This window comes from Bos mutus, chromosome 19 (genome assembly GCF_027580195.1).
Source record: "Bos mutus isolate GX-2022 chromosome 19, NWIPB_WYAK_1.1, whole genome shotgun sequence".
Taxonomy (NCBI): Eukaryota; Metazoa; Chordata; class Mammalia; order Artiodactyla; family Bovidae; genus Bos; species Bos mutus.
Window position 1 is genome coordinate 24,722,563 of NC_091635.1, and position 14,144 is coordinate 24,736,706.

Below are 14,144 nucleotides of genomic sequence, written 5' to 3' on the forward strand. Positions count from 1 at the left end.
AATGGCGCTGGGGTCGGGAGGCAGGGAGGGGAGGGAAGAGACTGTGGCCGCCATGACAGCCGCCTCAGGATGCGCGCGGCCAGCCCCGGGACCGTCCCCGCACCCACCTTCACCTTTTTGGACCATCCCGATGCCTGTGAAGACAGGGAGCCCTGTCTCACGGGTTCCTTTTTTGTTTTTGTATTGTATTGTTTGAAAAATCAGCCCAACGGATGCTGAGGATGCGAGCCGGACAGATAGTCCGCGAGGGGGTGGGAATGGGAGAGGGTGAATGGCGGATCTTTCTGGCTGGGTCTGCCTCGCCAAATCTGACTTTTGATCCTTCGCTCTGGGATTTGATGCCCGGCCAGAGCGTTCTCCAAATGCAGACCTACCTGTCTTTGCCAACAACTTCATTTGCCGTCTCAGCACTATTTCGTATCCCTCACCTCACCTTAGCAGGTTTCTTGCAAACCCAGTAAGCGGGAGGCAAGGATCGATCTTTCCACCTGCCTCCTGGTTTGTTCCGGGGAACGTGGAGATTTAAAGGGCCCTGGAAAGCCATCCATCCTCCTTAGGTTTATTTAATATTTCTCGGGCTCAGAAACAGACACCGCAGGGCTACCTCCCCAGCAGATGCTGCTGTTCTTGAAAAGCAGTTTATTCCCGGACCTCCCAGACTTTCCCCTGAACCAGCAGGATGGGGACTTGGAGTACCAGGCACTCAAAGGCAACAACTGTCAGGAAAAGCCAGGAGCGAACATAGGTCGTGACATACAGGACTAAACAGACCCCTGCATATTTTTTTTTAAATCTGGTCTTTCAGTGTGGGCGGTACACACATCTTATTCAGCTGGAATTTAATCCCTTAAACTGTCTTAATATAGAATTCATCTCCTGCATTAAATAATCTTATGCCATGTTAAATTGCACTTATTTCTTTCATAAATAAATTAATATAGAACAATTAGATGTGTTATTATAATAATACCATGTATCTTATTAGTTTATTTTCCCTCATAAAATATATACATATGAAATAATTTCAATATATTAAAGTAATAATACAGCTTGTTGGCTTATGTGTTTATTTTCCCCATAAATAAGTGAATATATAATATAGTAAAACCACACTATACATCTCATTGGGCTGTGTGTTTATTTCTCCATAAAATATGCCTATAGGCAGTGTTTAACCTCTTTAAAATCACAGCACATAACCATCTCTACACCAACAAAATAAAACAGACATTTCAGCTGGGGTTTTGATTTCTATGGACAGCCAAACTAGATAATTTGATCTAATTAAAAATGCTCTTTCAGCTATAGCAGATTGTTTACAAAGATGGAGAATACCAGAAGGATCTTGCTAATTGCCCACCTTTCAGCTTTCTTTGGTCAAAAGGAGAGCACACTTCATCAATGCCAAAAATACAGGCTCTGCTCCGTTGGAGAGAATTCACCTCCTGGAATCATGGCTTGGTTTGTAATACTCAGGGGCCTCTGAGACTCCAGTTTTCTAAGAGACTTGCTGCTCCATGGACCAGCAGCATCAGCACTACCTGTGGGCTAGTTAGAAATGCAGACTCTTAGGCCCCACTCCAAATCTACTGAATCAAAATCTCAATTTAGCAGATCCCCAAGTAACTTACAGGCAAACTAAAGTCTGAGAAGTACTGCTGGATCACAGTGCCACCTTGCTTCCTGCCTTCCTCCATGTTTAACAATTTTTCACCCACTTTATCTGGTCACCTCCTTCCAATCCTCCCCAACCCAAACCAGAGGCCCAAAGGGCCCTGAATTTTAGCTTCTGCCTGAGTCTTCCCTGAATTCCTGAATCTTCCCTGCCCAACAGAGTGGGAGTTGGGAGGGCCCAACCAAAGGCTCAATCTACCTGCTTAGATCTAGGTACTTTTTGCATCCTGGGGGTGAGAAACAACCAATCCAGGAAATCAGAAGGTCCAGTATTTCCCTTGCTTATTAGAGAGGAGTTAGAGCTGTTTTTACAGGCAACACACAGCCTCTGTTTCTTTCTCCTGTCTCCTGTTCATGAAACTCACCATCTTTGATGCCACCAGAGAAGAACAAAGAGGCAAGGCATTTCTAAAAAGAAATGACTTCTCTTTTCTGTTCCATCTGACTTCAAATTCAAAGGAATGCATGGCAATTTAGAATTCGTAAGGAACTGGACTCAGGGTGCCTAAGTTGTTTTCTAAGTTAGCTCCTTCTGTTTGTTTCATCTCTAGGGTCATCCTTTTTAACCTGAGTCTTCCAGGCTGGCTATGGAGAAGGAAGGCAAAGAGAAGGGAGTTCTTAGACAGGGCAGCAGACTGCCCCCCCGTCAATGGCAGGTTAGAGGGCAGTGCCAGGTGGCTGCACTCAGTTATCCCATCCTGATGTGGTATGGCTCCTCTTAAGTGGTCTGTAGGACAGACTGGTTATAAACTGGCTGTGGTTGGAGTGGGAAGGCTTCAGTGCTGTCCTGAAAGCTGCTGGTCAGTCCGTCCTACTCTTGGTGAGTCATTTTTTAAGAAGAATGGCCCATTAATATTATGGTGAAAGCAAAAGACCATTAGATTGAGAAATTATTTGCAATCACTCTAATCCTGAGTCATTACACTTTTAAAAAACTTATGCCTGGGTAAGTCTCTTCCCCTTTCTGGACCTCAGTTTCTCCAACTGTAAAATAAATGGAAGAACTAAATGACTCTAATGTTCTCTGCATCAGTATATGCCAAAAGTATATTCATTAGTCTTCACAAACAACGTATCAAATATTTATTATAGCACCTGGTGTCAGGTGCTTTTAAATGGAGGTGGTGACTTTTGATGTCTGATGATAACCCACTTCCCAAGTATCTGGTAGAGCCATTTTAATGAATTTTAATTTGCCTATTTACACCAACAATCATGCCCCAAGCATTATTTAAGTGAGCAGGGAGAGAAACCTTTTCAACAAGAATGTAATTAGCTGTAGTGCTGTGTGCCAGGCGCCAGGTATTCAATGAATATGAGTATTAAGAAGTGGGACATTTTATAAAAAAAGAGGCACCAAACTTCTTTGCCATGATGTACTAGACTTCATTTTTTTTTTTAATGTTTATTTATTTATTTAAGGGCTTCCTAGGTGGTGCAGTGGTAAAGAATCTGCCTGCCAGTGCAGGAGACGCAGAAGACACGGATTCAATCCCTGGGTCGGGAAGATCCCCTGGAGTAGGAAATGGCAACCCACTCCAGTATTCTTGCCTGGAAAATTTCACGGACAGAGTAGCCTGGCAGGCTACAGTCCATGGGGTCGCAGAGAGTTGGCTATGACTGGGCACACATACATTTTGGTCACACTGAGCATGTGGGATCTTAGTTCCTGGACCAGGGATGGAACCTGTGGCCCCTGCAGTAGAAGCACTGAGTCCTAACCACTGGGCTGCCAGGAGTTCCCAGTGTACTAGACTTTAAAAATCCCCTTTGGTCAGTGTTTATCTGGTTGCTAGGGCATTAGAACATAGGTACAAGTTATGGGTCTCCCTAAATAGCTCTGCTGAACCTTCTCTCCACCTTTCCTTCAAGTCTCTGACAAACACTCAATGGTCCCACTGTACATCCTTCTGAAATATGCTCTATTGAATACATGTCCTCAGTTTGCAGAAAGTAGACTCTTAGGCCCTACATCAGTCTCTCCACCTGTTGCAGCTAATGTGGCCCAAATCCTCCACTGACCTTTCCAGCCCAGCTCTGCCCTCCTGCTCCCCACCCCCATCCTTCTTCCTACTCAGAAGCAGATATTTGGTGCCTGAAGGAGATATAACAAACTGCTTCCTCCTCTGAGGAGAGAGTTAGCAGTAAAAGTGCCTTCCTAAAACCTTCTCTGGACTTCCCTGGTGGCTCAGATGGTAAATAATCCACCTACGATGCAGGAGACCTGGGTTTGATTACTGGTTTGGGAAGATCCCCTGGAGAAGGAAATGGCAACCCACTCCAGTATTCTTGCCTGGGAAATCCCATGAACAGAGGAGCCGAGTGGGCTGCAGTCCATGGGGTTACAAAGAGCTGGACATGACTGTGTGGCTAACACACAAAACCGTCTCTAATTCCCAACCACCACAGAAAAATCACAGTCTGGACAGTCATTTGGATACAAATTCAGCTCAGTTAGTGTTCAATAAAGTTTCCAATGTGGATATTTTGGCCACAACCACTATACCTGGATAAGCCCAATTAAGTAGCAACTTAATAATAAGTTAATAATAAGTGCAACTCTTCATGTCACTCTAATCTTTCCTTTTAGCAAGATCCCAACTCTCTGACTTACTTTTCCATCCAGATAGAGGTTTACATCCTGTTCTGACATCACAGAAGTCAGGTTCAACCCTCAACCCTGACAAGGACAGTTTTCTCCCAAATTGGGAAAGTCAGGGAGTTCTTGTTAATGCCCAATCTCAAATCTTTCTGCTGCAGTTTTAATATATTATATAATATTAGAGTTATATTAGGTGAGGTTAGGGTTTGTTATAGATTATATAATACTAGGCTTTACTTAAAAAAAACCACCTCTTCAGTTTAGAAGAAAACTCTTTGCCTAAACACAGGCAGCCTTCTGAATTTTCAATGAAATGTGCATATGATAAAGTACATATTACATAATATATGTGATATGGTATATAAAAATATAGCACATCTGCTATTTTCCCATCACATATTTCCATATTTTAATATGTCAGTTATATTAAAAACAGAAGACTGCTCATAGTATTTCAGAATGTGCATGTATATGTTAATATCATACACTTACAGAGTTCTCTATGGTTTATGTTTTCTTGTTTGCTTTAATCCTACTAACAATGTAGGGAGGTAAGTAGTATTAAACCCATGCTTCTTCTCTGAGGCTGAGATTCAGAGAAACCAGGGAACTTGTCCAGGATTATAATGCTAAGAAATGGTTAAGCAACGATTTGAACCCAAGTTTTCTAGGCCCAAAACTAATAGTTTTCCCATTACAATATGCACCATCCACAGTCTATGGTTCTCAACCAGACATGTGACATTTTAATGAGCTTGCAATAAAACACACCCCTAAATTCAGATTGCATCCTCCCCAAAAACAGCAACAAGAAATCATTTCTTATAGAGAAAAAAATTATAACCCCAAATATCCTTTTAATTCTTAAGTTCCAATCTTTGATCTTGGGCTTTGGCCTTTAAGATCTGGGCTGGGAGAGCAGGCGGAGAGGCACTTAAGGACTTAACGAAAGATCTGTTCCGATTGCTTCTGCCAACCTTCACCTAAAGCAGCTTCCTCCATTGAAAGGTCCAGAATCAGGTATAAACTACTAACACATCCCTATTCTGATTTGAATGGTCTTGTCTTTGTGGCATAGGGACCAGCATCTCTCAAAGATCGTATCAGTTCTAAATATTCCTGTGTTCTCCTTGCTCACCTATATGTCTAAATAGGTTATAAAAAGAGGAAATCAACCATTTTTAACTTTGGTGTTGAGTCTACACAGACCATCCCTGGTGAATTTAATCTGGCCAACCAGATACTCCTATAGGCCACAGGCTACTTCAGATGGGGATTACTTTGTTTTGGTTGCCCTCAGCTGTGGGTTTAACAAGGAATCCAGGCTCCATAGATTTTCTCCTCAAGCCAGAGGCCAGTGAGGTTTCTTTTAAGGAGGAAGAGACTGGGAACCTAAGAACCCACGTTGCCTTTTCTCTCAGTCCTTTCTGCTGGGGTTGGGAGTTATTTAGTTGCTCAGTCATGTCTGACTTTGCAACCCCGTAGATTGTAGCCCACCAGCCTCAGTCCATAGGATTTCCCAGACAAGAATGCTGCCATTTCCTCCTCCACGGGATCTTCCAGACTCAGGGATTGAACCCATGTCTTCCGCACTGCAAGAGGATTCTATACTGCTGAGCCACCAGGGAAGCCAGCAGGAAATCTGGAAAGTTTTCATCTTTCTGCTACATAGGAGAAGGTAGCAAGGTTCAGGGATGAATTGGGAAGCTGAGGCCTAAACAATTACTGCACTTGATAGTACAATTTGAGACACTTTTGCTCCATCCCTTTCCTTCTGTATTTATAATAGACTATTGGTGACTTCAGCTATTAACTAGGGAGACTGCATTTCCCCAACTCCCAGAATGATTTCTACTCTTTTATCAATCTGATTTGGAATTTACTTCCTCTTTTAGACCTCAAATTGTTTCCTTGATTAGAAGAGCAAGGGATGAGGTGAGGAGGTTCTCCCTGGGAGGGAAATGTAGAAAGTGGAGTCTCAAGTCTCCCAGAAGAAGGGCAGCCAGGTCAGATAAAGGCCTAGCTCAGATGTGAGGTTTGAAGGGAAACCCTGGTTCCCTTCTTCCCTCTTTTCCAAAGGCCTCTGTGGAGGACATCTTAAAGTGAGAGGAAACAGTTGGGAGCATCTACCAATCCAAAAAGGGCAACAGAAATATGCTTGCTCTCACCTCAATACTCCTTTTCTCGTCAATCCTTCTGCAGCCACTGCCTGCCCCCTCCAACTTCCACCTCCCACCTCAACCCTCCTTTCCTTTGTCCATCCTCATCCCTTGGCACTGAACAGTCTCTCACCCTCCCCCACTGCATCTCTCTTAAAAGAGTTGCCAGCTGGTCCCTCCCCACAACTTGTCCTGCTCCTCTGAAGCAGAGGGAGGGAAGCAGGGGTCCTGTGAAATGCTTTAAGCTTTTTCATAGTTGGGGGCTAAGTAAGGCTCACAGTTATTAAGAAAAGAGAAAGGCAGTGCAAGTCTGGTGATAGAGACGGAAAGTAGAAGAGAGCAGGCAAAGCAAGGGAACTGGGAAACAGAAAGAGGGAGCAGTGACACAGAGACTGAGAGAGACAACTTTGGGCCTCCTGCAGAGAGATGAGGACTCGCCCTGCCCTTTCTGGGGTGGGGAAACCCGAGAAGTTTTGAGGGTCCTCTCTGGGCCTGTCCCACCTGCTTTCCCTTCCTCCCCTTAGCTCAGTTGTTTACAGAGATCCTCCTCTGAACTCTTGCCCTCCTGGACTTGCCCTAGCCCCGGCCCCAGGGCTCAGCCAGGCAGACACCCTGACAGATTACAAATGAGCGTGGGTGTTAGATTGCGCCAAGCTCTTGTCCCCAGAGTCTGGAGGAGGGGAATCAATGGGCTCTACCTAAGAGCTTCCCTCTAGTTCCATCTCAGTCTGAACGGACTGAAGGAGGCACTTCCTGTTCCCCTCCCCTCCCCCAACCATAACCCAACAGACACACCCAGCAGAAAGGGGTGAGACTCCCCTCCTGAGCCTCAAGACCCGCCACTCGCCACTCAGAAGCTCCCATTCTCTAAGCAAAGTCCTTTGATCTATTCTACAAAATTCCTTGGAAACTTGAGTAATCTTTAAGATATAACTGCTGTTGAATTTACGGATTTGAGGCTTGGGATTTTGGGGGAGAGGGGTGTGGGGCAGGAAGGAACCAGAAGAATGCACTACACTAGTTTAAAGCATTTCAGGAAAAGAATAAAAATTCCCTCGTCTTCACCTGTAAGTAAACATCACCTAGCTCTGTGCTCATTGTGGCTCTCTGGAGAGACACAGGGAGTTATTTGAGTCTGAGTGAGTGAGCCAACTACAGCTATGGATGGCTAGAGAGAGGATAAATACATCCGGAGAGATGAGTTGATGGATAGGTAGGGAAGGAATATAAATATGGAGAGAGATGGAGGAACAGAGAGATGGATTGAGACAGAGAGAATATAAAAAGAAGCTGAGGGAGAGAAATGGATGTGTGAATGAGGAGAGAGTGGTTATGTAGAGAGGTGGAGAGGGGAATGGGGCATTTCTCATCCTCTTCTCCGCAGTTCTGTCATCTTGTCTTGCTCCTTGAAATGCCAGTTTTCCACCCCTCACTTAATGAATTCTTTCTCTAGATTCTAGGCCCTGCCTCACACCCTTAGGTGTTTTTGCACCCTCTTCCTTCACAGTCATCCATTTGGCCCAAGACAACATACCTCACTTGGCTGTTCTAGCCCATCACCCCAAATTAGGAGAAAGAAACTCAGAGTGGGAGTTCTGGGCAAAGGAGGCTGGATTCCCCATCTCCTGGTCTACAGACTTGGGGAGGGGGTTGCTCCTTTGTGAGGTGAGGGGGGCGGTGGTGGGAAGAATGAAGGGCAGCTGGGTTGAATTTGTCCAAATCTAATAACCTAGGAGCCTATTGAAGGCCTTGGGGACTGAGAGGGGAGGAAAGTCTTGAATATTCCTCTAACTTTTGCCCCTCTCCCTCTGGTCCCTTCTTTCCGAAAGTCTTTGAAGAAAGATGTTTTTGACGCTTCCATGTCGCCCTCAGATGGATGGGCTGCGGGTGATTGAAGTGTCTTTGTCATGCTAATGCTTGGGGGGTGATGGATGGGCGCTGGGGCTGCCAAACTGTGGCCCGCTGCGCCCATTGGCCTGGGAGAGATCACATGCACCCTTCCACCCCCACTCCCTACCCCCTTCCTGGGGGAGCGCTGGCCCAGGCGAGCTGGGTTAGGCCATGGATGCAAGCTTCGGCGCTGTGACATACTGCCGAAAGGTTGTAGGGCAAGAGGGTGTCTCCCCCAAACGGGCCGACCCTCCTGCGGCCTCCACGCATGGACTATAATAGGATGAACTCCTTCTTAGAGTACCCACTCTGTAACCGGGGACCCAGCGCCTACAGCGCCCACAGCGCCCCTACCTCCTTCCCCTCGAGCTCGGCTTCTGCTGTTGACAGCTATGCAGGCGAGACCCGCTATGGTGGGGGGCTGCCCAGCTCTGCACTGCAGCAGAACTCAGGCTATCTGGCCCAACAGCCACCCTCGGCATTAGGGGTGCCCTTCCCCAGCTCTGCGACCTCGGGGTACTCCCCGGCTGCCTGCAGTGCCAGCTACGGGTCTTCTCAGTACTACCCTCTGGGCCAGCTGGAAGGAGATGGAGGCTATTTTCATCCTTCAAGTTACGGGGCCCAGCTAGGGGCCTTGTCCTCCGATGGCTATGGAACCGCTGGAGTGGGCCCAGGGCCCTACCCTCCACCACAGCCCCATTATGGGAACGAGCAGACAGGGAGCTTTGCACCGGCCTGTGCTGATCTCCTCTCCGAGGACAAGGAATCGGCCTGCACGTCAGAAACGAGCACCCCTACAGCCCAGACCTTCGACTGGATGAAGGTTAAGAGGAACCCACCCAAGACAGGTAGGGCTCAGATGTGGCCACCCCCTCTCTAGGGGCTCAGAGCGGCTCTGCTGCTTTTGCATTGAGGTGTCCTGGGCTGGGTTCCTGTCTGCACCACCGGGTAGAGGCAGGTAAGAGCACTGTGCTCAGTCTCAGGTCAGGTGGGGTCTCCCCACCCAGTGAGTGCCCAGTTATCCTTAAGAGTAAGTCTCCAGACACACCCCTACTTCGATCTGTGTGCTCAGCGCAGGCCTAGGACCTGGTGTTCCGAGGAGGGGGAGCTGGGGGGTGGAAGTGTGGGGGCTGCTCCAGGTTGCCTGGAGGGGTGCCTGGTGATCCATGGAAACTTTGAGAGCTGAAGCTGGATAGAATGGTGACTGGGGGTGCAGAGCTGGCGGGGCAGGGGGGCGGTGGGGAGGGGAAGGAGAAAGAGGAGAGAACTGACGTGGCCCTTCTCTTGCCCCGCCCCTAGCGAAGGTGTCCGAGCTGGGCCTGGGCACGCCAGGTGGCCTCCGCACCAACTTCACCACTCGGCAGCTGACCGAACTGGAGAAGGAGTTTCATTTCAACAAGTACCTGAGCCGGGCCCGGAGGGTGGAGATCGCTGCCACCCTGGAGCTCAATGAGACGCAGGTCAAGATATGGTTCCAGAACCGGCGCATGAAGCAGAAGAAGCGGGAGCGGGAGGGAGGCCGGGTGCCCCAGCCCCTCCAGGCTGTCCCAAGGAGGCGACTGGAGACACCTCCGACCAGTCCACGTGCACCTCCCCGGAGGCTTCGCCCAGCTCTGTCACCTCCTGAACTAAACCTCCCACCCGGGACTCCTCGGCACCAGAGCACCAAGGAGTCCTGTCCAGCCCTCTCCTCTGTTCTCCCTAATCTCAGCCTCAGCTCAACTATTTAGCCTGGGGCGCCAGTTCAGAGCTGCCTTTGGGAGGAATGGGGGACTGCTTTCCTCCAGTCTGGGCAGGGTGCTGATGGCTGGGGACCTTACCGGACCAGAGGCACGGGAGACCCAACCTGTCTAATGCGAGGGAAGGGCTTCCCTCTGCCTCTAATCTGGGTATCAGCCCTCGGGTAGGGTGGGAGCAAGTCCCAACCTCCCGGGTTCTCTTTTCCCTTCCAACTTCCATTTGTTCAGTCCAGTGCCTTTGAGCTTCGAGGACTCTCCTCTCCTGCTCTCTTATCCTAACTCCCCCTTCTAGGCCCGGGACAGAGAGAAGGTTTCCTGTGTGGGAGGTATTTGGGTGCTGGCGTGTAACCAACGCTTAATCTCTCTAGTTGCCACAGACCTTACAGTAGCACCAGCTGCCTTGTGACAGACCAAAAAGCTCCCCCCACCACCCCCATCGAACCCTATTAACCCCCTCCTGGCACATTTGTATTGCACTAGCGGCCTCCAGAGGTTGTTTTCTGAGACCTGTCCCCCCCCCCCACCCGCTACTTCATCTCGAAGCTACCAAAATGTTTTGGAACTTGGTACTTCAGAGACTTCTGGAATGTTGTTTGAGGCTGGACCCCAGCAAGCCTCTACCAGGAAGGCGCAGGCTCGCCCCAACTAGTTCCTCCCCTATTTATTGCCTCCTGGAAAAGCCAGGACCTTCTTCCTCATCTCCACCCCCACCCCTGGTGCAGCCCAGGGAAGCCCAGGTGCAGGGAGAGCTCCGACCAGCATCAAGCATTTCTCTGAACCTTGGGACAGTGGAGACACCACTCTTTCTGGAAACCTGAGCCCCAAGCAACCGGGTTCTCTCTGTACCTCCAGCTACCTCATTTCAATAAATTCTGTTTTCCCCTCCTCCCGCCTCTTCTGCTCCTCTGTCTAGGGGTAAAGGAGGCTCTCTCCAAGAGCGCTGGGGTGGAGAGATGAGGAAAGAGTAGATGCAAGTTGGCTGAGTTGGAAGCATCTGAGCTTTATGATCTCAGTTGGGTAAAAAGAAGGACTTACTGGGTGGGGCCTAAGCAGAACCGGGTCCCAGGTTTCCTAATCTGACAGCCGTCAGCCCTCCGGTCATTGGAGGAACGTGGGAAGACCTGGAGGGGAAAGGCGGTGGGGAGGCAACAGTTTGGAGACCTTGCAGGGAGGAGAAAGGCAGGAAAGAATAGTGGATCTGTTTGGAGAGAACAGAAAAGGGTGTGAAAAGAGGAGGAAGTTGGGGAAAGGCGAAGGGAAGGGCCCCTCTACCCCTTCCCCCTCTTCCCTCCCCTATATCCAGAGCGAGGCTTGGCATAAAGTGAGCCTCAGTAAATATTTGCTGGGAAGACTGTGTACTGTCCCGTTCCCGCCGATTCTTGCTTAGAGAAAGTCAGAGGGTGCGTCGCCCGACAAACTTCAGACTGGCACACAGGTTAACCCCTCCACTCCCGCCCCCAGGCCGGCGCCTTTCCACCCAACCGGGACATCGGCGCCCGGGAGCCGGCGCGGCTGGGAGACTCCGGCCGTACCCGCTGCCTCCGAAGTGCGGTCCATCCGGCTCACAGAGACCGCCCGGGGCTCCAGCGCTGGACGGCGCGGGAGGCGCGGAGAAAGGGCCGAGGGGTCGGTGCGGTGCGGGGGAGACAGCGGCAAGTTGGAGCCTCGAGGGCCTGGGGTGGGCGGAGGAGGTAAACCCCAGTCCCGCGATGACCTTTTTACCTCGAAGCGCCCCCAGGCTTTCCAAACAAGCCGACACGGCGCCCACGCGGGTAGCAATTGTCTCCCGGCGGGTCCCACTGACCACAGGTCCCCTTTGGTCGGCGGAGACGGGGGCAAGGAAGGGGGCCAGGGTCGGGCAGCGCCGAGACGGTAGCAAACCGTCAGCTTTCCCGCCCTGAAGTGCAGTCCGGAGAACGCGGGTCTGCGGCTTCCCGCCCGGTTTATTGATTCCGGGGATCCCGGGAGCCCCAGTGCCTTGGACCAGGACAGCTGGGAGCGAGCAGCAGGACCAAGGGGGCGTTTTATCCACTCTATCTAGTGATTTCTCGACCTTTCGAAGGAAGACAAGGAGCGAAAAAGACTAGCAGTGTGCGCAAGAAACGCCGAGCGTTTGCTTCCTAATGAAATTGGTGCTGTTATAGGAGAGGCCAAGTTATCAATAATTGCGCAGTCCAGCTGGAGAAGAAGACAAGTGGTTTGGAAGAGGAAGCTCAGATTTCCCAGAAGCTGATGCTTTGCCCTCTGTGTTTAAAAAAAAAAAAAAAATCTATTTGCTTTTCTGCATGTAATTGAAATTGCCACCAAGGTCGGTTTCCCCAAAGGGGTCACCTTGACAGAGGGCACAGAGCAGTGTCTATGGAAACAAAACTCCCTTTGCTTGCAGCCATTTGATGTCAGCTGATAGAGCCTTCTGATTGGGGTATTTCTGGATCCTGTAAACTTTGGCCCACTGGGCAGAAAATCAAGGAGGAGGAAGGACCTTTTGTTAGAGCAGGACCCAAAGGATGATGACCCTGGACCTCAGACTGGGGCTCACAGGGCCTGGGGGAGGTTGATCTATTGGGTTTTTGGCCAGCAGAAGGAACCATTTGATCCCCCCACCCCATGGAGGGTTGAGGGGCAAAATTCTCTGTTAACAGGCTTGCTCAAAAGAATCCACAATACATCCGAGCGCCCCCCATCCTCTTTGATCCTAACTCCTTTCCTGCTTTGTACTGTCCCCAAATCCTACTTATCTGAGGCCTCAGACTGGTCTACACGGAAGTTATTTATTGCAGAAACAAAAGGTCACTATATTTTCCTATCTAAAATGACAAAGGAGTGGTCGGTACAAACAAACAATCAAACAAGCAAAAACACATTGTTAAACTTTCCAGAATAGATGACACGCTGCTTCCTTCATAGTCTCCACCATGCCTTTCAGATAGGTGGTTTTTTCACAGCCATTGAGGGGACAAAGGGAATTCTATTTACCAGGAAATCTGAAAACACATTTTCTGCAAAATTTAAAGGCCTCTATTCCAACATCTCCGTTTACCAGATCTCCAAAAAGTCTCCTGTTTTGAAAAGAAAACTCTTGAAATAAAGATACACCCTCCCCCCCTTGATTCTTCATGGTGGGGAAAGTTCTTCTCAGGTTGAAAGTTTGTCAAGGTTTCTGAGGAGTAGCTCCCGGCCCCTCCCCCACCATGTAGCCTCCACTCCACCCAACCCTCTGCACCATCTGTTTCTCAGCCCTAAGTGTGAACTTTTCCTCTTTCATTTGCTTTTTTTCTTTAGCGTTTGTTCTTCCAATGTGAGGCCCTTTGATCTGGATGAGAGAGACAAGAAAAAGAGATTTTAAAAGCCCTTACTTTTAACGTGGATGTCTTTGTTATGAATATTTCTTGCACCAATACCACTGGGCTGCTGGAGGGGAGTTGGTGGGATGGGGCGTGGAGGAGGTAGGGAGGCTAGGGGCATCTCCTGATGATAAGAGCACAGGGATCCAGATGAACCTGAGAGGAAGGCCAAGATATGTGGGTTCAAATCCTTCAGAGGGTTGGGTGGAGTGGAGGCTACATGGTGGGCCCTGCTTCTCACAGCCTTGTGGCCTTGGGCAGGTTGCCCAGTTTAATTTTCTCCAAGATGGGCATCTATTTCATAGGGTTGATATTAATAAATAGGTTTATATGTATACAATGCTAGGGAGCAGCCCCTAATAAATAAATGTGAGCCATGATAACACCTATAATTATTAAAGGGAACATGTCCCTAATCAATTCCAGGGTACATCTTGACCCTTTGGGGTACACACACATTTTCACTTCTCACACTCATGTCTTGTCTGATCCCTGAATGGTGGATGAGACTAGAGACAGGTTCTGGAGCTAAGGACAGGTAGAAGGGATTCCCTTCTGAGCAGCTGAGAACACTCAGGTGGGTCTGGTCGAGACCCTTTCCTCCAGGTCTCAGCCCACTCACCTGCAGAAGAGGAGAGTTGTCCTGGGCCTCCAGCACTGTCTCTCCCTTCTCTACTGGGAGAGTGGGTCAGAAGCCCTGAAGGCAGACACGTTGAGTTCCTAATTTAGAGTAGTG

At 49.1% G+C, this 14,144-nt stretch overlaps 1 protein-coding gene across 1 annotated transcript; it reads left to right on the forward strand.

Annotated features, from left to right (window-relative positions):
* Positions 1-8,593: 8,593 nt before the first annotated feature.
* On the forward strand, positions 8,594-9,952 carry HOXB1 (homeobox B1). Its single transcript, XM_005890365.2, is given in 3 exon segments — positions 8,594-9,173; positions 9,625-9,849; positions 9,852-9,952. Coding segments are annotated over 3 exon segments (906 nt in total).
* The last annotated feature ends 4,192 nt before the right edge of the window (positions 9,953-14,144 follow it).